Consider the following 21,379-nt stretch of genomic DNA (forward strand, 5'->3'; position numbering starts at 1 on the left):
ATGCACTTTCAAGCTTATCCTCAAGGATTGCAAGCTTGAGATGGATATGACGCTTACATTCATGCTCTAGGATAGCTTTATTGTGTTTCTTAGATACACCAGCAGTACATTGATCATCCTCGAACCCTTTACCACCATTAACAGGCTTATCATCAGTTCTAGGCTTCACAAAGAACTTGTTCGTCTGAGCGTAACCATTCGTCCCTGATCCTCTTGCGGTCTGTAACCCTACCCCATTGTACATAGTCTATGAACCAACTTCAACTGAAACCCTAAAGCGATGAGATGAATATAATTCAGCTTCAAATCTAAACCCTAAACGAAACCGATCACAATATGAAACCAAGCGGAAAAAAAAAACAGAAAGAAAGGAGTTGATCTCAGATTTAAAACTAAGCACCCTTGTGTGTGAGAATCATCGATCTTATCGAGCGGAAAGGAGATGAAGGATGGTGTAGGGTACATATCTCAATAACAAAAATTCAAAAGGAGATTGAGCAAAACAACACAGCCTGGAAGACCTCGACCCCTGATATATTTATTAATCATATGGGCTTAGGTCCAATACAGTTAATGATTTTATTTTAATTTTAGGGGTATTCAATTTGATTTTATCCTAAACATTTCAGTTTTTTTTTCTCAGATAGGGTTATTCTATTTTTGTTTTAAAAAAAAAAAAAGTAGAAAGCATATTCTACGCACTTAATTTTTGACTATTTTTTTGTAAATTTGGAAGTGCATTTGATCACTGTCCCGTGCTTAAGGAGCTACTTGCAAGTTGCCACAAGCACCAATATTGACTTTAGCCAAGAGACTTGGATTTTCAATTGGGTCCAACAAAATAATAATGCGTCTATTAACAAAAATATCCCATCTTGAATAGTATACGAGAAAATTCTTTCTCATTTTGTTTTACTATGACGACTTAATCAGCTTGAGTAGCCCATCTTTGTTTCGAAACAATTGAAAAATTCAAGTGGAACTCTGCTAAACTAGCTAACTCGAGTCTAGCTAGTGGAATATTCCTTATTCTAGCCTTTTAATTTGTTTAAGTATCAAAAAAAAGTTAATGCAAATCACATGGGTACTCAGGAGACGAATATTCTTCACTGTCCAATACTAATCTTTGTTTTTATTAAATACCGCTGAGTCCTCATACATGCATGCATCCACCAGACATAACCAACATCACACTTGAAACAAAACCAAATTGGCATGATACTCCAGCCACTATAGTCCTTAACTTCCCCACAGATTACGATTAGGATTTTCTTAGCAAGAAGATTTGTCATTTACCAAAAAAATCCACATCGTGCGAATAGTAAAAAAAATCATCATACTAATTATAAATGAAGTAAGAAATTAGCTTATGCTAGATCATCAAGGGTGTATATGCTTACTCTGTTAATAGCCCGTAGCTTACGATAGTTCATCGAGACAATAATGATTAATTCGCTATGCGTATCATTATCATATATTTCATCGTGCATTTCATACTCCTGAATTTATTTTTTTATATAACAAAAATCTAATCTCCGGATAAATTGCTCGATCGATAGTTTGATCCAAGACCTAGTGGCAAGCTAAACGCCGACGGCCGTATTCTTGGAATTTGTGTTTGCTGCCAACGTGTTATTCTTACTTCGTTGGAAGTGCCGTGTACTTTATGCTTTCATCATGTTTGTTGAGTAAACGAACTTGTGTTAGTCAATTGAGTATATGCGGTTTCTTTTTTCCACAAGATGCTCAAGCTCTTATCAAGTGACTGAGATTAGATTATCCCATTGTCTTTATTTTTCTTTATATTATCATCTAAGCTAAGTTACACGTGATAATAAGATTTGAGTAATTATTTTTTTTTTCTAAAATATTAAAGCTACTAAAAAGAATTGTAATTTATTCTAAAAAAGTTGTAAAACAGAATATTAATTATCACTACAATTTTATTTTAATGACAAAACCAGATCACAAAAAAAAAAAAATTGCATTCGCACGTGGGCTGCTTCATGTCTAGCCTTTAGAAAATCCTAAGGGGCAATCAATCAGTGGGTATATAAACAAGTGACATACCGTTTATGGTAATATATCATCGCAGAACAGTCTTTACCATAAACATACATAAGAGCAAAACGATTCTTTCATTTCCATAATATCGAAAATGGTGACAGACTACAAATCCCTACTACCAGTTATCGGTACGTACTCATAAACCGTAATTATATTCATTATTTTCAGCAAATCTTCACTTTCATATAATATTCCATGGAAACGAAATTAATGTGATTATGTTGTTGCAGACATTGGTCCTTTACTGGCCAAATGTGATGATTCCGACATGGCGGATGATGCTGGGGTGGCGCAAGTTGTCCGAAAACTGGACAGGGCATGTCGGGACGTCGGGTTCTTCTACGTGGTATAAAAACTTTCGCAATTTGAATTTATACTCTTTTAGTGTTTTATAATATTAAAGAGTCTGGTTTTGGTTTGTGAATGTGGTGGATCAGACTGGTCATGGGATATCGGAGGATCTTATAAATAAGGTGAAAGAGATGACGCATCAGTTCTTCCAGCTTCCTTACGAGGAGAAACTTAAGATCAAGATTACCTCAGCTGGTGGATACAGGTTTGTTTCCATATATATCTCAAAATATGAACTAATGTTGGTAACTTGTTACCACGGTCCACTGATCGTTGTTCTTGTTCTATGTGTTTCGCAACGAACGAGACATTATGAGGGAGTTATTGGTTTTATGATTTTAATGGATTTGGAAATCCAAACAAATAATTATTATTTGTTATTCAATCATTGATTTTAAAATACTTGTCAAAATTATGTGTTATTGGTTCTATGATTTACAAATACTTATTAAAATCTCATGTTATTCATTTAATGATTTGTTTTTGGATTTCAAAATCCACAATATGTTTTACATGGATTTGTATGGACTTGAAAGTGTAAAATAGAAGGATTCAAATCCAAGGATAAAACATGTTATTTCAAAATCCATGTGTTTTGATTTTTAGAATTTACAATTCCATATGAATTTAGAAATCACCTTTCCAATAATAGCCCCTATATTATCAACAAGTTATTCTCACCTGGTGAAATTATTCACTTTAACAAAAAGGAAACTATAGATTCCTGGCTGGTGCAATAAGTAACAAAATATTCCTGGCTAGCTAGTGCAATCTTATATAATAAGAAAAGTTTTTTTCTAACTTTGTCTAACAAGATGACATTTGGCACTCTATTTTTATGACGTATGTCATTTTCATCATTAATTTTAAAATTCACATTCTATTTTTTATTTGACTTTATTTTATTTGTATCTTATGCGGTGTATAGTTTGTTAAAAAAAGATAATTGTTGTGTAGTTTGTTTTTTGAATTTTTTTTAACATTGTTACAAAAATATATTCCTTCCATTTTTTGGTTTTAGCATCTAATATATTTCATAATGAAATCATACACCATAAAACCTATAAAAAAAATACTGATCAACCCAACTAAAAAAATATAAACAAACTGAAACCAAATAGAAATAGAAAATGGTTTCATACTTTTAAAGTAAAAAATGAAACAAAAATAATTTACGATAGGCTAATTAAAAAATATAGAAGATTTTCTAATATATATATATATATATATATATATATATATATCACACTATATTCAATAATCATATATAATGTATTAAAGACACAACTCAAATTTTTATTTAATAGTATTCTGTAAGTGACAGTTTGACTATCTTTAAAACATATGTCCTAAAAAATAGTATCATAACATAATTGTTTTATCCCCCCCATGAAATAACAGAAAACAATAGTTTCAAAATTAATTTATTGTTAATTATACTATTTATTTTAAAATTATTAGAAATAGAGACAATTTATAGAAAAAACATATTTATATTAAATTTGATACACATTATTTTCATGAATTTTATAAAAAATTCGTTACACTTAGAGTTTAAGATATTTGTTTTGTGATATCTTTTCAATAAATTATTTTAAAATTTGACTTATCATATTATAAAATTATTTGTTGTTAACTATTACTTTTATATATGAAAATAAAATTAATATATAAGATAATATAATTTATCTATCAAAGTAAGGTCTTACACCTTTTTTTCTTAGAATACTTATCAGTTTTTTTTTTCTCAAAAAAAACAAACTATAAATAAATAAATTTATCTTAAGTATTTAACGAACATACAAAATTTAATTAACTTTGCTGTAACTAATTGTCCTACTACTATAAAGTGGTTTCATACATTTAAAAGTAAAAAACTGAAACCAAATTAATTTATGATAGAATAATTTAAAATTTTTAAATATTTGCTAATATATAAAAAACTCACATTATATTCAATAATCATATATATTGTATTAAATACACAACTTAAATTTGTATTTAATAGTAATTTATAAGTTACAGTTTGATTGTATTTAAAACATATATACTAAAAAACTTAATGGTATCATAACATAATTGTTTTATCACCCTATGATATAACAGAAAACAATAATTTCAAAAATTAATTTATTGTTAATTATACTATTTATATTAAAATGATTAGAAATAGAGACAATATATAGAAAATAAAAAAATATATATTAAATTTCACACATTTTTCTTTTCAAGATTTTTTTTATAAAAACTGGTTAAACTTATTGTATAAGATATTTGTTTTGTGATATCGTTTTAATAAATTATTTTAAAATTTACTTATCATATATAAAACTATTTTTTGTTAACTATTACTTTTAGATGATGACAATAAAATTAATATATAAGACAACATAAAATTATCTATCAAAATAATTAAGTAAGATCTTACATTTTTCTTTCTAGATTATTTATCAGTTTTTATTTTCCAAAAAAGTAAAAAAAAAAAATAATTTATCTTAACTACTTTAAGAAAATACCATATATAGTTGACTTTGCTATAAGTAATGATCTTATTACTATAGTAACATACTGTTTAATAATTTCAACAATATATTGTAATCAAAAATATTTAGTAATATGTACTTTAACTTTCCTCTTTTTCATGACCCTTCTATAAAATACTATATAACATATATAAATTATAAATTGTAGTTGAACCGTAGTATTATGAATATTATTTTTTACGATATATATTAACAATTACATCTGTACATTTTATATATAATTGAATAAAAACTTCATTTTATATTTAAAATTATTAATGCATACATAAACCATGCATCGCGTGGGCTACTTTCTAGTATTATATATAGATAGGTCTATTAAATATCTAGAAACACAAACAAAGGTAGGTTTGTGTTTTTACTTGCCTAATTCCGGAAAAGAAAAAACACAAACCGAAGAATCATGAATGATGAACACGTTAGAAAACGAAAACTATATTTCGGAATCACTCATAGGCGGCGTTTTTGTTACACAGAGGATATCAAAGAATTGGAGTAAATTTTACGAGTGGGAAACAAGATATGCACGAAGCCATTGATGTAAGTTTTTGTCTTACTCTAGTCTTTGGCTTGAGTGATATGAATCATGATTCTAACTAACTGATATGGTTGTATTCTCTTATTGACTGCGACGAATACAGTGTTACAGAGAGTTCAAGCAAGGCAAGCATGGGGACATCGGAAAGGTCTTGGAAGGGCAAAACCAGTGGTAAGCGATTGATTGATTTTTATTTCTCTCTATTTTTTCATTACGTTTGTGTTGGAAAAAAACATCAGAACAAAAGGGCCAAAAAAAATTTGTGTTTTATTAATTTAGATACATGCTATATATGAATGGATAGGAAAATTTTCGAATAGAGGCATATTTTTCTTCTAAAGAATTCTCACAGAATAATTATAAAACGTTTAAACCGTGATTTTTAGAGAGTAGAGTGACTCAATTTTTGTAATTATGTTTTTTTTGTCGAGCTTATAGTAGACCACTTAATAAAAACGTGAAAACTATATATAGGAAATCACTTATCAAAAATGTGAAAACTAAATAAATTGCAGAATTACGTTTTAAAAACATAATTAGAAAAAAATGTACAAGTCTAAACCATAGTATTTTCATCTTCTTGTGACTATATTTCTCTTTGTGTATTTTTGTCACCTCTTTTCTGAAGGCCAGGGAATCCTCAAGAGTACAAAGATGTGATGGAGGAGTACATTAAGCTATGCACAGGTGTGTTTACTTTTAGCCCTTTTTGGATCTCAGTTAAAGTTATAAGTTTCTAACTTCATTTAATGGTTTTTTGTAGATCTTTCTAGAAACATATTAAGGGGAATCTCCTTAGCACTTGGTGGATCACCTTATGAGTTTGAGGGAAAGATGCTTAGAGACCCATTTTGGGTGATGCGTATCATTGGTTATCCAGGTGTTAACCAAGAAGATGTTATTGGATGGTAATGTTATATACTACGACCACTATTATTTTATGATCAGCTTGATCTCTTTGTAGTAACTCGTCTTCTCTTTTGATTTTCTTCAACTTTCAGTGGAGCTCACACTGATTATGGTAAGTAATTCTGAACTCGGATCAAGATCACTCTCTTCATAGTTTAGGTTTCTTTTGTTTGGTCTAAAAAAAAGTATTATTTTACAGGCTTGTTGACGCTTATAAATCAAGATGATGATAAAACTGCTCTTCAGGTATTTATTGGGCTTATTCTTTTAAATTGGTAAGAAAAATAAAGCAAAACCGTAAGAGTGTAACTTTTGCAACTTCTAATAGGTGAAAAGTGTGGACGGTGATTGGATACCAGCTATTCCGATCCCTGGATCATTTATTTGCAACATCGGCGACATGTTAACGGTTTGTTTCTTCTTCTTCTCTCCCTCTTTAACCTCTCTTTCTTTCGTTTCGACAATACTTGAAAACATTTGGGAAACGTATATGTATATGCAGATACTTACAAATGGAGTGTACGAATCCACACTTCATAAAGTGATCAACAACTCTCCTAGATACCGTGTTTGTGTTGCATTCTTCTACGAGGTACTAAAACAAAATTGTGACACTCTTTTGTATTCTCCTCAATTGGATTTGGAGTCATGCTTTTAAACATATCTTGAATGAATCAGACTAACTTCGACGCGGAGGTGGAGCCACTGGATGTCTTCAAAGAGAAGTATCCGAGAAAAGTAACATCTCAAATTGCCAAAAGAGTTGTCTATGGACAGCATCTGATTAACAAGGTTCAAGCCACTTTTGCGAATTTAGTGGACAGCAGTTAAAAACTTAAAATGGTTGGTTGGACGTTGTTCAACCTAAGCTGGATTTCGAGTTTCAATAAAATGACGAAATAAAATTGTCGGCGATAATAAAAAAATAATACAGCAATTGTAATGTGATTTATGTACTCTAAGTCTATAATAAATAAAATTCTACTATATAGTGTGTGTACTGTTTTATCATTCGACTAGTTTCAGTAATTTACTAATTTTGAGTAAAAACAATGGGGTTCCTCTATATAAAAGAATTCAAATAAGATTACAAGAAGATTTGCATTTAGTATCATAACACATGATTCAAGTCATGTGTCAGTGGACCAATGTTCTTCACTCTCCAATAGTAATCACCAACTCGTAAACACGCCTGAACTATCCACACCCAACAAACAACATTAGACTTGAAGCTGAACCAGTTGGATTACAGTTCGGTTTGGTTATATCAGATACGTTCTCTAGTTTGTGTCAGTAGTATAAATCAAGACTAATCAAGAATGACTTACGGTAGATCTTCTAAAGTGTCTGCTTTGTTGATAGACTTCCCTTCGGGTGGTTCAAGACATGAATGATGCGCTATCATCTCCTTTATCGTGTATTTTGTGCTCTTAACATCGTTATTCCACAAGATGCTCTGCAACACAATATCTCAAAATCTGTGAGTCATAGTTTAACCAGGGGAATTTATCTTTTTACTCTTAAAGGGTTTTATTTGTTACCTTTCTAAGGTATTTCTTTTTCACATCTTCCCAGTGTGATTTTCCTTTTGGAGAGAAAACTGAAGCATTCCACCTTGCCCCTCTTGCAACCATCACTGACGCATCGCCTTTATGTGAACCAAAAAGACAGCAATATCGAAGAGTTAATCATTAGTACATGGCAGATACTTGTTATGAGATATTTGCTTATAGATCTCCTGAATCTGAACTCTATAAGTACATCGTGTATCTATTGCAGTTTTGATTCGAGAAAAATCATCGTATTCTAGAACATCACCATTTGCAATGACAGGAATGGATAAAGCTGCCACAACATCTGAAATGTTCATCCCATTTAGCTGGATCTCTTGGCCTGTCTGCAATTTTCCTGTATTTAAGGATGGAGAAATCGATGACCAAATTTTATAAAAACAGCTTAAAGGATTGAGAACCAACTAATAGTGGTGTACATTACCTCCCATGTACGAAAAAAGCTGGTACACCAAGTTTCTCGATTCTCCTAGCCAATTCAACAGTATCTGCTGGTGATTTTAATAATCGAATCTTGCAAGTAACCGGCACATCTAAGTTCCTCTTAAGTGTTGCCAAAATCTGGAATGCAGAAAATACCACATGAGGAATCAATCAGTAAGAAACAAATGCAAAAATATGCAAGAAGAATTCACAGAGCCATACATCATGAATCTACACACAACAACATTAATTAGGTTTAAAACATAACATTAATTAGACTTAAAACATTAATTAGAAACTTGGTGTACCAGCTTTTTTCGTACATGGGAGGTAACAAAGCAGCACCCATTCCGAAACATCTACAAACAACAACATTAATTAGACTTAAAACATAACCAAACTGCTATGATACTTCAGCTAGCCACTATAACTCCTTAACTTTCTCGCGGATGGTTTTCTTAATTAGTAAGTAAAAAAGCATACTAAGTAAGAAATTAACTTAATTATGCTAGATCATCCAAGGTGTTCTGTGTTCATGCTTTGTTGATTTTACTCGTGCATTTCAATTAATTAATTATATATATATATATATATATATTAAAACTGATCTCTGGACAAATTGGTCAATAGTTTTGATCTAACTAGTGGCAAGCTAATGCCGGTAGCCGTATCTTAGGAATAAGTGTTATAGCTGCCAGCGTGTCATTCTTACTACGTGGGAAGTGCCGTGTACCTTACGCTTTGACCGTTTGTTGAATTAAACGAACTTGTTTAGCGAATTAATTAGTTTATGCGTTTTCTTTTTTCCGCAGTTTCGAACTCTAGCTCTTTTATTGAATTAAACGAACTATTAAAGTTTACACACTATTCTTTCAATCTGTAAAGCTGCCTGAAACATCCACCGCACACAACAACATTAGACTTAAAACAAAACCAAATTGGTATGATATTTCAGCTAGCGGCCACTATAGTCCTTAACTTCCTCGCGGATTAAAATTTGGGTTTTCTTAGCAAGAAAATTTGTTATCTACGAAAAAATCCACATAGTGTCGTGCTAGCTATAAGTTAAAAAAGCATACTAAGTAAGAAATTAGCTTAGTTATCCTAGTCCCTAGATATCCAAGATGTACATGCTTTGTTTATTTTTTTACTCGTGCATTTCATACTCATTTAAGTTTATATTGTTTTAAAAAATCTGATCTCTCGACAAGTTGGTCAATAGTTTGATACGAGAGAGATCTAAGAGCTATCTAGTGGCAAGCTAACGCAGGCGGCCGTATTCTTAGAATATGTGCTAGCTGCCAGCGTTAGTTGAGTTTATGCGTTTTCTTTTTACCCGCAGTGTGCTCTGGCTCTCTTATCAAGGGATTGATTTATGAGCCCATTGCTTTTTGAAAAATTTATAGTATTATCATCTAACCTAAATTACACGTGATGATTTTTATAGTATTGGGTAAGTTTTTCTTTATTTGAACACGAATAAACCTTTTCGTATTCATCAAATTAACCCCGTCATAAAGTATTTAAGCTACTAGCAAATTGTAATTTTTTGTTTTTCCAAATATAATATAAGATACTAGAGGGGATGGGTGAGGATAATGAAGATATTGAGAACGGAGAGGTTATTTAGACCCCTTCTACCTTAAGTTAGTGAACGATTTAGATCTGTGTAAGACCTATCCGTGGGGTATTCTGTCATTTAATTGCTGTTTAGAGATTCTCGAAGACAAGATGGCAAAGCGTTCCGAGCGTCCCGAGCATTCTTTAACACAGTACCCCTATAATTAAGTCAGAAAGAAACCTCTAACGAAGTAATGAAGCAGGGTAAAGCCCAACTATCCAAGGAATGCTCGGGACGCTCGGAACGCTTTGCCATCTTGTCTTCGAGAATCTCTAAGCAGTAATTAAATGACAGAGTACCCCACAGATAGATCTTACACAGATCTAAATCGTTCACTAACTTAAGGTAGAAGGGGTCTAAATAACCTCTCCTTTTATTCTTCCTTTTTATAATGCTAGACATCAGACCTCTGTTTGGATCATCAAGGATTGGAGAAGGGTACCATCATAATCAAGAAACATGACGATTTTTTTTTCTCTTGCAATGTTGATGATATATGTTATAACATGTATAGAATTTGAGAGTAAATATGAGTCTAAGTATTTAAGTAAATGTCTACCTATAGCTATATGTACGTACGCTATTTGAATGTTAGATAGATGTTACTCTTAGGTTCAAAATATTTTATTAACAGTTACAAATTTGGGAATTATGGAATTTGGTGTCATAACTTTTGTAACATAAATATTTGCATAGACTAAATACATTTCAATGCATGGTTATTGAAATTATAACTCTCTTTAATGCATAGTAAAAGCAAGTTGTAACCCACTACATGATATTAAATATAAAATTTTAATAGATTTTCCATATAAGAAATAATCAAACTTAATGATTTAATTAATACTATTTTAAATATGTCACTTACAATTTTCTAATGAAATAAATAGATAGAAAATCAAGGAAGTCAACATATATGAAAATCTTCTTATATATATATATATGATTTAAACATGACAACAATTCTGAAATGCTCTTGACAAGATCGCTTTTATGTTGATATGTGTATTGATATAAAAGGAAAAGCTATTGTTGTGTAATTTATCGTAATTTAATAGGATTTTAGTTGAAGTGTGTAGCTGACTAACTTTATTGCCTACTCAATTAACGAAAGAAAATATTATATGATTCTAAAACATGTAAAAATTAAGGTTTATAAACTTACATAAAAGCTTAATCATAGTCATGTATTTAAACTATTTCATTTCTTATCCAAGATATGGTTTTTATTATGATATTTTCTTTTATTATAAAATAGTGTGTGTGTTTTTTTTACTTTAAAGGATGAAAGACAAATTAAATAAAATGTAAGGAAAATGTGTAAAATAGATGTATCAAATATCAGTTATTTATTAGTAAATGTTATAGAATATTATATTTTGTATCATATATATAATATGAGATTTTATTATAAAATAATCTGATTTTGTTTAACAAAAGAACTTAAGATATAAAAATGGATTTAAAAATATATGTAAATTATACCAACATTAAGAAGAGAAATATGATTATTTGGAATTAGAAATGATATAAATTTGTTTTAAAAGAATAAAATATTAATAAAAGATGATATGTGTCACTAAAAGAGAATGTCAAATGTTGCAACGTGAATAAAAGTTAGAAAAAACCTTTTCATACTATTATATATTAGATAGATATACTGTATAAGTGTATATATATTTTTTACAGATCACAAATATACATTCGCCACTTGGGCTGCTCCAGATCGGGCCTTTAGAAATCCTAGGGGACAACTAATCAGTGGGTATTTAAACTAATGACATAGCTGTTTAAGTGTTTATGGTAATATATCATCGTGAATTGAAACAGTCTTTACATACGTACGTACGTAAGAAGAGCAAAACGTGTTCTAACATTTCCTTTGATATCGAAATGGTGACAGACTTCAAATCCCTACTACCACTTATCGGTACGTACGAAACAGTAAATATACTCATTATTTTCAGCAAATATATAATAATATCTTCAATTTCGTCTCGTCATATATATAAAATATGCCAATGCCAGTGAAACTAAATTAATGCGATAATGTTGTTGCAGACATCAGTCCTTTAGTGGCCAAATGTGACGATTCCGACATGGCGGAGGATACCGGGGTGGTGGAAGTTGTCCAAAAACTGGACAAGGCATTTCGGGACGTCGGATTCTTCTACGTGGTATTAAAAACTTTCGAAATTTGAGTTTACTTTATAGTGTTTAATTAATAATATTAAAGAGTGATTTTTGGGTTGGTGAATGTGGTTCAGATTGGTCATGGAATATCGGAGGCTCTTATAAATAAGGTGAAAGAGATGACGCATCAGTTCTTCCAGCTTCCTTACGAGGAGAAACTTAAGATCAAGATTACTCCAGCTGGTGGATACAGGTTTGTTTCCACATCTCTCCATATTATATGAAGCAATGTTGGTATAACTTGGTACCACCGATCGTTGCTATTTTGTTCAATGTTTGATAACGAACGAGACATTATAAGATTATCATCATAATATCAACAAGTTGTTCTCAGCTGGTGAAATTGTTTACTTTAAACAAAAAGGATCTAACAGGCTGCTAGCCTGGTACAATTAATTAACAAGATATTTCCTGGCCTCTGCAATTTTATATAAAAAGTAGTATAATCTATTTTTTAAACTCAAAATTCAACTGAATCCGCATTACACCGAATGTTCATAAGCAAAAATGATGTTTGAATTTGATAAATTGACTGGAAGACGGTTATTTTTCTTGTCGTCTACTAAATTATTATTATTGATTTAATCCTACTATACATAATAATCAATCTACATACAGCACATGCGATTATGATTGTATTATCGAAAAAACATTTTTATTATGTACCTAATATTCTAATCCTATTATACATAACAATTATGTGTTAAAATGGTTTTATTATCGTCTCTAAATATCTAGAAATAACATTGGTAGATTTGTTTTTACATTACTAACGTACTAGTTTCCGGAAAAGAAAAAAAAACACAAACTGAAGATTTACGAATTGAACACGTCAGAAAACAAAAGGTCTTTCCGACTATAGAATCACTCATATGTGTTGTTGTTGCACAGGGGATATCAGAGAATTGGAGTAAACTTTACGAGTGGAATACAAGATATGCACGAAGCCATTGATGTAAGTTTGTCTTACGACTAGCTTTTGGCTTGAGTGATGTGTTATAAGTAGTGATGTTATATAACGGATATATGGTTTTATTCTCTTATGGACCGCGACGAAGACAGTGTTACAGAGAGTTGAAGCAAGGGAAGTTTGGGGACATCGGAAAGGTCTTAGAAGGGCAAAACCAGTGGTAAGTGATTGATTGAATTTTTCTTCTCCATTTTTGCATATACGTTTGTGTTGAAAGAAATCTTAAAACGAAAGTGCCAAAAACTTGTGTTTATTAATCGTAGATACATACTATATATGAATAGCAAACTGTTAGAATAGAGGCATATTTTTCTTCAAAAGAATACCCACATAATCTATATATAATAGCAATCCAAATAAATGCCATCAAAAGTTGTGTTTTTTCAATTGTACATTTTAGATAATTTTTCAAAATTGCTAAAAGTTTCAATTGTGTGTTCTACGAAAAGTTGCAGTTGTTCATTACGAAAAGTTGCAACTGTTCATTGTAATGTTTTCTTTTTGTAAAATTGCAACTGTTCATTATAGAGTTGTGTTTATTCGAATATTCGTATCTTTTGACATCTATATATATTTGTCTATTCGAACTGTTTTCATTTTGCCATAACACAAAATAAAATAAAGTTTCAACCTTAACAGTTTTTACAGCTTTCTAAATTATTCTCTAGCATTTATTCTTTTAAAAGTAAAGAAATTCCTCTAATTCTTGATTTAACAAAAGATTTTTGAAATGGTGAATCTAATTTACAACTTTTAGGTAATTTTCAATATAAAAATTTAATGAAAATACTTAGGATTTTTTCCAAGAGATAGATGGATTATATAGTGAGTTTTTGGATTTGACTTTTGGATTAAATGAATATGCCTTCTATTTAAAAACAGTTTATATGGGTTGCATACATCGGAATTGGATGTTGCATTAACATTACTACAAAGTCCAGATATGAAAAGATATCCTCAAGCTATATGGTTATCTTGTATATTTTTCATTTGTGTTGGACGCTTTAATTGTAGTAAATGTGAAATGAATCATTTTAAATGGTATTCTTTTCCAGATAAAATTTCAACTGTTAGAAGAAAAGCAATGATTCTGATTCGTCACTTAAATATAAAAGGAGGATATTTACGTTAAATATTATATATATATATATATATATATATATATATTTAAAAAATCATACAGTTGCGTCTGTTCATTGTAGAGTTGTGTCCTTCACCATAAAATATCTATATAATATATTTATTTTTAAAAAATTATACGGTTGTGTCTGTTTATTGTAGAATTGTGTATTTTACAATAAAAAACTATATAATAATAACAATCTGAATAAATGACATTAACAGTTGCGATTTTTCGTCGTATCTTTTCATTAAATATTTTTTTTCTTTTAAAAACAAAATCAAACGGTTGCGTCTGTTCATTGTAGAGTTGTGTCTTTTATCATAAAAGAAAATCATATGGTTGCTTCTGTTCATTGTAGAGTTATGTCTTTTCACCATATCTTATTTACGTCTTTTTGTTCCAATAGTTATGTTTATCTAAAATGTTTATGTCTCTTCTTAGATAACTAACAAATCAATGAATCATTGTTCGCTGACACAATTTTTTTCGTTTTATGTTGAATTTAAATAAGATGAATTTTAATATTTAATATTCACTATTATTCAATAATCTAACTAAAGATTTTAGTCATATAGAAATTTAGTCAGCTTTAGTTATGTAACTTACAATTGCATTTCTTATCGTAAATTTTCATAAAATATGTGTTTTTTAAGATTTAACTATTTCATCTTTTATTTTTAGAAGTTATGTATTTTATTATAATTATTGGTTGATAAATTTTCACTCGAGATGACATTTATTTTTTAAAAAATATATTTTAACAGAAATACATTTACTTATTATAATCGTTGGTTTGATATTCTCACTTAGGATTACTTCGTCATATTATTTGTTTATGAGTAATATAAATATCAATAACTGTTATGATAGTTGTTACTCTTTACAATAATTTTTCATACAATATCTTATACTTATAATACATACAAATTATTTAATAATTTTTCTTAATATAAGTAGAGTTGACTCGATTCATTATAAATTTTTTATTTAATAATTTTTAACTAGAGTTGAGTCTTTTTACCATATTATTTTTTTATTATAAGTTTTTATTTTGATGGATGTGTTTTTTAAACTCACAGTTATATATGTTTAATATTTATAAAGTTTTAACCCTACTTATTATTTTTTTTCTATTGAGATAATTTTTAATTTTGTTATTTATAATATATTTTCAAACGAATTTATAAGATATAAATCTAAATTTGAAATTTAATTTAACTTGTTTTAAATATTTCTTTCGCGATATCGCGGGGGTCTGAGTTCTAATTATTTTTAAAACCAATCTAAAGAAGTAAGAATAATTGAAACCGATTTATTCACGCGATGCTTAAAAATTTTACTGGTTAAACTTAAGCTAAACTAATGGCAGATCACAGTTGCAACTTGCAATCACCCGAAATACCGACCGACCACAGCTGATTCATTTATTTAATGGTGAGATTTTGACTCAAACTGAGATTTTTTGTTTAACCGTTTCGGTTCTCTCGGTTAAACCAATCAAAACATGTTTAATTTGGATTTGTTTGCTTTCGGTTCGGGGAATTGTTTAGATGTTTCACCAATACCTAATTTAACCGAATCAAATTAATCAAAAATACCCAAATGTAACTAAAAATAATCGATTCCGAATTTTGGTTTTGACTCGAGAACCTTACGAGTTTCTTTTTGACAACTATTTAGAAATACTTTAACTAACCGATAACCAAACAAACCAGTTCAGTTAGGTTTGGTTATCGCCAAATCAAACAAACCCAGATGTTCGATTTCATAAGTATGGGATTTCATAAGTGTGAAATTTTCTTTTTATGCTAACCAATACGTCACTCCTCCAGTATGGGCTTTCAATTATTCCAAACCATGATGAAGGAATTTCTTGTGCTAGGCTGAGGCTCAATACTGAGAGTGTATTGACCCGCTAATGGATCTGTTTTACTTTTCCAACTGGTGAAACGTGTGTCCAGAGCCATGTCTATCCTTATAGAAAAAAGGCAAGTGTCTAAAGCCAATTCACACTAAATAAAATAAATTTCTAGGCCACAATTTATAGAAACTATTTTAATATTCCACACTATTTTACCTTTTTAGTGGTCAATATAAGGCTTTTTGATTTTCAATCCTTTTAAAGTTTTGTTTTTCAAATTTTCAGCTTAGATACATATTTTATATTTTTTTCTTATACCAAAAGAAAAAAAAATATCCACAATCTTCAATATTTTGCCTTGCACTTCTACATCCTTGAATACTGACGCTTCTTCACGTTTCAAACCTTATCTTAGCTCCGGGCAGTCATGTATTTGACGGGTTGTCGAAGCTCTGCCAGAATACATTTCTAAAAGAATTTCTAAGTACAAGATTCCCATTTTTGAGAAGAATTGCATAAACTTGGCTGCTTCTTCTTCTGGTTCCATTATAAGGAAGGCAGGTGGACCAAAATGATCTAGTCCGTGTAATTATCACACAAAACTAAATTATGGTTTGATATCTTCAAAACAAATAGAGAATTTATACTATCTTTAAAACGAGATACTTTTATAGGCGACTAAACTGATAAGGTAATTTTTATACAACATCTTATATAATAAAGTAAGGTTTTCACAAAATCCAATATATGAGAAGCTGATATTTGTTTCAGTTTCATAATCTTTTGACATGTTCCATTTTATTAAATTGTAATATATAAATTTTATTAGTTTCACTAAGGATATATTTTAAGACACATAAAGCAATTATACAGTATAAAATACTAATCCAATTTCATATTTTTTAATCTTTTATTTTTATTAATAGAGTTTTATATAATATATTTGATGTTTGAAAGGAAGATGAATAACCATGTGAAACTTGAAAACTTGTATTTAAAATTTATATGAAAATTTAATGAACTAATAAAATGATAACGTCGCAATAAAAAGATGGTATGACATCTAAAAGTCTATTTTATTTGTTATAAAAACACATATGTAAAAATATTTTACTTATGTTTTGCTTATTTTTTTTATAGTTAATTTACTTTTTCATATTATAAATATATGTAAATGCAAAATCTTATCAGTGAAGTTAGTTAGAAAATATATAATTATATGTAATATGTGTTCAGTTTTATGATGTTAGAAACCGTTTGAGAATTTTTCTCGAGAATTGTGGTATTAATTAGATACTAAATATGTAAATTTTAATGGATATTTTAGTAACATGGAATTTGTTCTCTTCGTCCATTCTTTTGGAGAAAAAAAATGTTTCTTATAACAAGATGAACAAAATTTTATTATAAATAATAACCTTTTTGTTCCAACATTTCAAAGAACAAAAAAAATGATTAATTTGCTGCCATATATAAAGAATCACACCTATAAATTATTTTTTATATAAAATTGAATGAAAACTATACTCGATTTATGTATCAAACAATAAAATCAATAATCACAAATCAATAAAATTATATAAATAACTAAAAATACATCATCCATGCATCACGTGGACAACCAAACAATATAATAATGTAAGGGAGATAACTTTGTTTGTAGATACCCATTTCAAACATGTTACCGAGGAACAATAGTCTAGAGAAAGTGAGGCATTGAAAAGAGTACATCAGATAAAGATGCATCTTTGAAATAGAGTGAAAGAGAGAGCAGGAAGAAACATAAGAAGAATTCATAGGTTCCCATGCTGAGAAACTTAGCTCAGTTTATTTGTTGAACGAAAGTTTAATACTTTGAATGTTTTAGTCGATTGCCTAGTAATTATAATATTAATAAGCCGTGATTTTAATAGAGTAGAGCGACGTTTCGATTTTTGTAATTATGTTTTTTGCCCAGCTTATAGTAGACCACTTAATAATAATGTGAAAACTATTGGCATATAGGAAATCACTTANTTTTTTTTTTTTTTTTTTTTTGACATAGGTTTCCATTCATTCAAATAGAAATAGTACAAAAGAAAGGAATTGGAATTCCAGAGTTCAGAAGGATAAAAAGATTACAAAGATAAACTTTCCCCAAAGTCATAAACAAGAAGATAGAAAACATCAAGCAATAATCCAAGAGAGCTGTGAGGTAGTCGTTAAGAAGCAAGCTGAGACATGTGAGATCAAGGTTGCAAGACTGATCAACATCGAAGAATCCGATAGCTGACAAAGTAGTCACGGTCATACGACTTTGTGACGTTGAGAGGTGAATCAGGGCCAACAAGCTCTCCGATGAGAGAGACAGAAACAACAGCATTGCCTTGGCAGAGATTCGGTGGGTTATAACCCAGGTGGTGGTGATGGTTCTGAAGATATTATGCTTCGGTGTAAAACGCTGATAGTTGTAATGGAGATGAGGTCATAATGCCATTGAACTTCAGGTTTTTAGGAGGACACTTCAACAAGTTGATACAAAGCAGTTTAGAGGTCTCGATAAGCATACGGGGTGAGGAATAAGGGGGCCTGAAGAACCATCGGTAATCACAGCGCCATATGGTATGGATCATAATGCCGAGTTCATTCAAGCTTCTAGCCTCAAGAGTAGAATCAATATGTCGATCTAAAAGCAGGTTTCCTATACAATTCCTTAGCCAAACTAGCAACAATGGTGGTTTACCTTCCAAATGCAGTCTTCGAACAAATGGTTCCATAAATCCACACACATAATGACTAGAATGGAAAAGATTGGAATTCCGCTCAAACCTGGATAACAGCAAAGGAAGATCGAGGAAGCCATCTTTTGGTAATGGGGCTCAAGAACCTTAACGGGCAGAGAAGATTGGGCCCAACAGCAGAAAACCTAGTTTCACGGTCGGGGGCATCGGAGGGTTCACGCAGCGGCGGGGTTGAGTGGATGTCTGATTCAGGGGCTCAAACATCTCCATTGAGGGGAGGGAAGGTGATTGGGGGTTTAAAGCGAGGCTTGATGCATCCGAAGGGGGCCCTAGGAGTTTAAGTTCTCCGGTACAGGAATTCGATACCAAAATGAGGAGACCGTCGTGCGCCATCGACAACTCCACCAGGCAAGGCACATTTGATGGTCCTAGCGGATCTACTCCTTCCATCAAAGGAACCTGGTTTAAGATCTCCTCTTGGTTAAACAGAAATCCAGATCTGGCAAAGTTTGGGTCTTCAGATCTCATCTCCGAGAAAAAGTTTTGAAGTGGTACAGAGTTGGGAGACTCCGGCCGGCAACTGTCTTCTTTGGATTGAAAATCGTCTAAAGGAGGTAAGTGGATGAAAAGGATTAAAGAGAGATAAAAGGGGAACAAAAGCTTAAACAAACGGAAGAAGAAAGTTAGACTACGAGATTGAAAACAAAGAGGAGAGATTCGGATTAAATCCCGACGCCGGTAAAGATTTTCTTCGCCGGCGTCGGAGGAGAGCTGCGGTAAGGGTTCCTCGATTATAGTGTCTGGGAGAAAAGTTTCGGGGAGTTTTCACTTAATAAAAATGTGAAATATTATTACGTTTAAAATATTATTAGAACTCAATGTACAAGTCAAATCGTAGTATTTTAATTTGGTAATGAGTTTTCATCTTCTTCTAACTATATATATTTCTCTATGTGTATATTTGTGACCACTTTTCTGAAGGCTAAGGAATCCTCAAGAGTACAAAGATGTGATGGAGGAGTACATTAAGCTATGCACAGGTGTGTTTAATTTTAGCCCTTTTTGGATCTCAGTAAAAGTTTTTTTTTCTGTTAAAAATCTCAGTAAAATTTAAAAGTTTATAACTTCATTTCATGGTTTTTTTCTACAGATCTTTCTAGATATATATTAAGGGGAATCTCCTTAGCACTTGGTGGATTACCTTATGAGTTTGGGGGAAAGATGCTTAGAGACCCTTTTTGGGTAATGCGTATAATTGGTTATCCAGGTGTTAACCAAGGAGATGTTATTGGATGGTAATGTTATATACTACGAACACTTTTCATTTTAACTTTATGATCAGCTTGATCACTTTGTAGTTACTCGTCTTCTCTGTTCTTTTTCTTCAACTTACAGTGGAGCTCACACTGATTATGGTAAGTAATCCTGAGCTCGAATCAAGTTCACTCTCTTCATAGCTGATGATAAAAAAAAATCTACAGGCTTGTTGACGCTTATAAATCAAGATGATGATAAAACTGCTCTTCAGGTATATTTGGGACTTATTTGATGATAGCCAAACTTTGTTATTATTTCAAAATTGGTAAAAAAAACATAAACAAAAACGTGGACGGTGATTGGATACCAGCTATTCCGATCCCTGGATCGTTCATTTGCAACATCGGTGACATGTTAACGGTTCGTTTCTTCTCTCTCCCTCTTTGACCTCTCTTGCTTTTTTGTTTGAACAATACTTGAAAACATTTGGGAAACGTACACATGTGTATATGCAGATACTTACAAACGGAGTTTACGAATCCACACTTCATAAAGTGATCAATAACTCTCCTAAATTCCGTGTTTGTGTTGCATTCTTCTACGAGGTACTGAAAAACTTGTGAACACTCATTTGTATTCTCCTCAACTGGATTTGGAATCATGTTTATCTCCAATATATCTTGAATGAATCAGACTAACTTCGACGCGGAGGTGGAGCCACTGGATATCTTCAAAGAGAAGTATCCGAGAAAATTAGTAACATCTCAAATTGCCAAAAGAGTTGTCTATGGACAAAATCTCATTAACAAGGTCCAGGCCACTTTTGCAAATCTAGTGGAAAACAGTTAAACATGGTTGGTTGGGCTTTGGAGTTTGGATTTCGAGTTTTTAATAGAAAAAATGATTGTCAACACATAACGACATTCATAAACAAACATAGGTTATGTGTACAAAACCATAAACATTCAACTTCGGTGTTTAGTTGGCCAGAATCCGGTATTGACCAGTGTTAACCGGCATTGACCAGTGTTGACCGGCGTTGACCAGGAAAAAATATTCAAATTTTTTTCTTTTTTCTTAAAAATATTATTTTTTTTTATTATGTATTTTTGATAAATAAATAAAAAGATAAATGATTTGTATAAATTACACAAAAAAATATAACAACAAAAAGTTATATGAAAAAAAATTATATACCCAAAAAATGAAAAATTATATGACAAACAAAATGT

The 21,379-nt window shown here is 30.8% G+C and overlaps 3 protein-coding genes across 3 annotated transcripts; 2 read left to right on the top strand and 1 right to left on the bottom strand.

Annotated features, from left to right (window-relative positions):
* Positions 2,101 to 7,397, top strand: LOC104780783 (probable 2-oxoglutarate-dependent dioxygenase DIN11). Its single transcript, XM_019244303.1, has 12 exons — positions 2,101 to 2,195; positions 2,298 to 2,413; positions 2,505 to 2,623; positions 5,438 to 5,501; positions 5,603 to 5,670; positions 6,128 to 6,186; positions 6,263 to 6,407; positions 6,501 to 6,520; positions 6,608 to 6,654; positions 6,737 to 6,817; positions 6,911 to 7,000; positions 7,087 to 7,397. The coding sequence occupies exons 1-12, from the start codon at positions 2,159 to 2,161 to the stop codon at positions 7,237 to 7,239; spliced, it is 999 nt and encodes a 332-aa protein (XP_019099848.1). The 5' UTR covers positions 2,101 to 2,158; the 3' UTR covers positions 7,240 to 7,397.
* Positions 7,575 to 8,925, bottom strand: LOC104780782 (tRNA-dihydrouridine(20) synthase [NAD(P)+]-like). Its single transcript, XM_019244304.1, has 5 exons — positions 8,711 to 8,925; positions 8,404 to 8,540; positions 8,227 to 8,316; positions 7,950 to 8,056; positions 7,575 to 7,864 (listed from the first exon to the last, which is right to left on the bottom strand). Exons 2-5 carry the CDS (start codon positions 8,408 to 8,410, stop codon positions 7,733 to 7,735), a joined length of 336 nt encoding a protein of 111 aa, XP_019099849.1. The 5' UTR covers positions 8,411 to 8,540; positions 8,711 to 8,925; the 3' UTR covers positions 7,575 to 7,732.
* LOC104783965 (probable 2-oxoglutarate-dependent dioxygenase DIN11) lies at positions 11,824 to 20,996 on the top strand. Its single transcript, XM_010509056.1, has 12 exons — positions 11,824 to 11,953; positions 12,085 to 12,200; positions 12,291 to 12,409; positions 13,108 to 13,171; positions 13,279 to 13,346; positions 19,872 to 19,930; positions 20,041 to 20,185; positions 20,286 to 20,305; positions 20,372 to 20,420; positions 20,489 to 20,567; positions 20,663 to 20,752; positions 20,841 to 20,996. Exons 1-12 carry the CDS (start codon positions 11,824 to 11,826, stop codon positions 20,994 to 20,996), a joined length of 1,095 nt encoding a protein of 364 aa, XP_010507358.1.

Source organism: Camelina sativa, chromosome 4, assembly GCF_000633955.1.
Source record: "Camelina sativa cultivar DH55 chromosome 4, Cs, whole genome shotgun sequence".
NCBI classification, from domain to species: domain Eukaryota; kingdom Viridiplantae; phylum Streptophyta; class Magnoliopsida; order Brassicales; family Brassicaceae; genus Camelina; species Camelina sativa.

Coding starts and splice junctions, on each gene's coding strand:
- LOC104780783 (XM_019244303.1), top strand. CDS start 2,159: ATGGTGACAGACTACAAATCCCTACTACCAGTTATCG. Junction 6,408..6,500: donor CAAGAAGATGTTATTGGATG/GTAATGTTATAT, acceptor TTCAACTTTCAG/TGGAGCTCACACTGATTATG. Junction 6,521..6,607: donor TGGAGCTCACACTGATTATG/GTAAGTAATTCT, acceptor ATTATTTTACAG/GCTTGTTGACGCTTATAAAT.
- LOC104780782 (XM_019244304.1), bottom strand. Junction 8,057..8,226: donor CATTCCTGTCATTGCAAATG/GTGATGTTCTAG, acceptor GTTCACATAAAG/GCGATGCGTCAGTGATGGTT. Junction 7,865..7,949: donor AAAAGAAATACCTTAGAAAG/GTAACAAATAAA, acceptor ATTGTGTTGCAG/AGCATCTTGTGGAATAACGA.
- LOC104783965 (XM_010509056.1), top strand. CDS start 11,824: ATGGTAATATATCATCGTGAATTGAAACAGTCTTTACATACGTACGTA. Junction 12,201..12,290: donor ACGTCGGATTCTTCTACGTG/GTATTAAAAACT, acceptor AATGTGGTTCAG/ATTGGTCATGGAATATCGGA. Junction 13,172..13,278: donor ATATGCACGAAGCCATTGAT/GTAAGTTTGTCT, acceptor CGACGAAGACAG/TGTTACAGAGAGTTGAAGCA.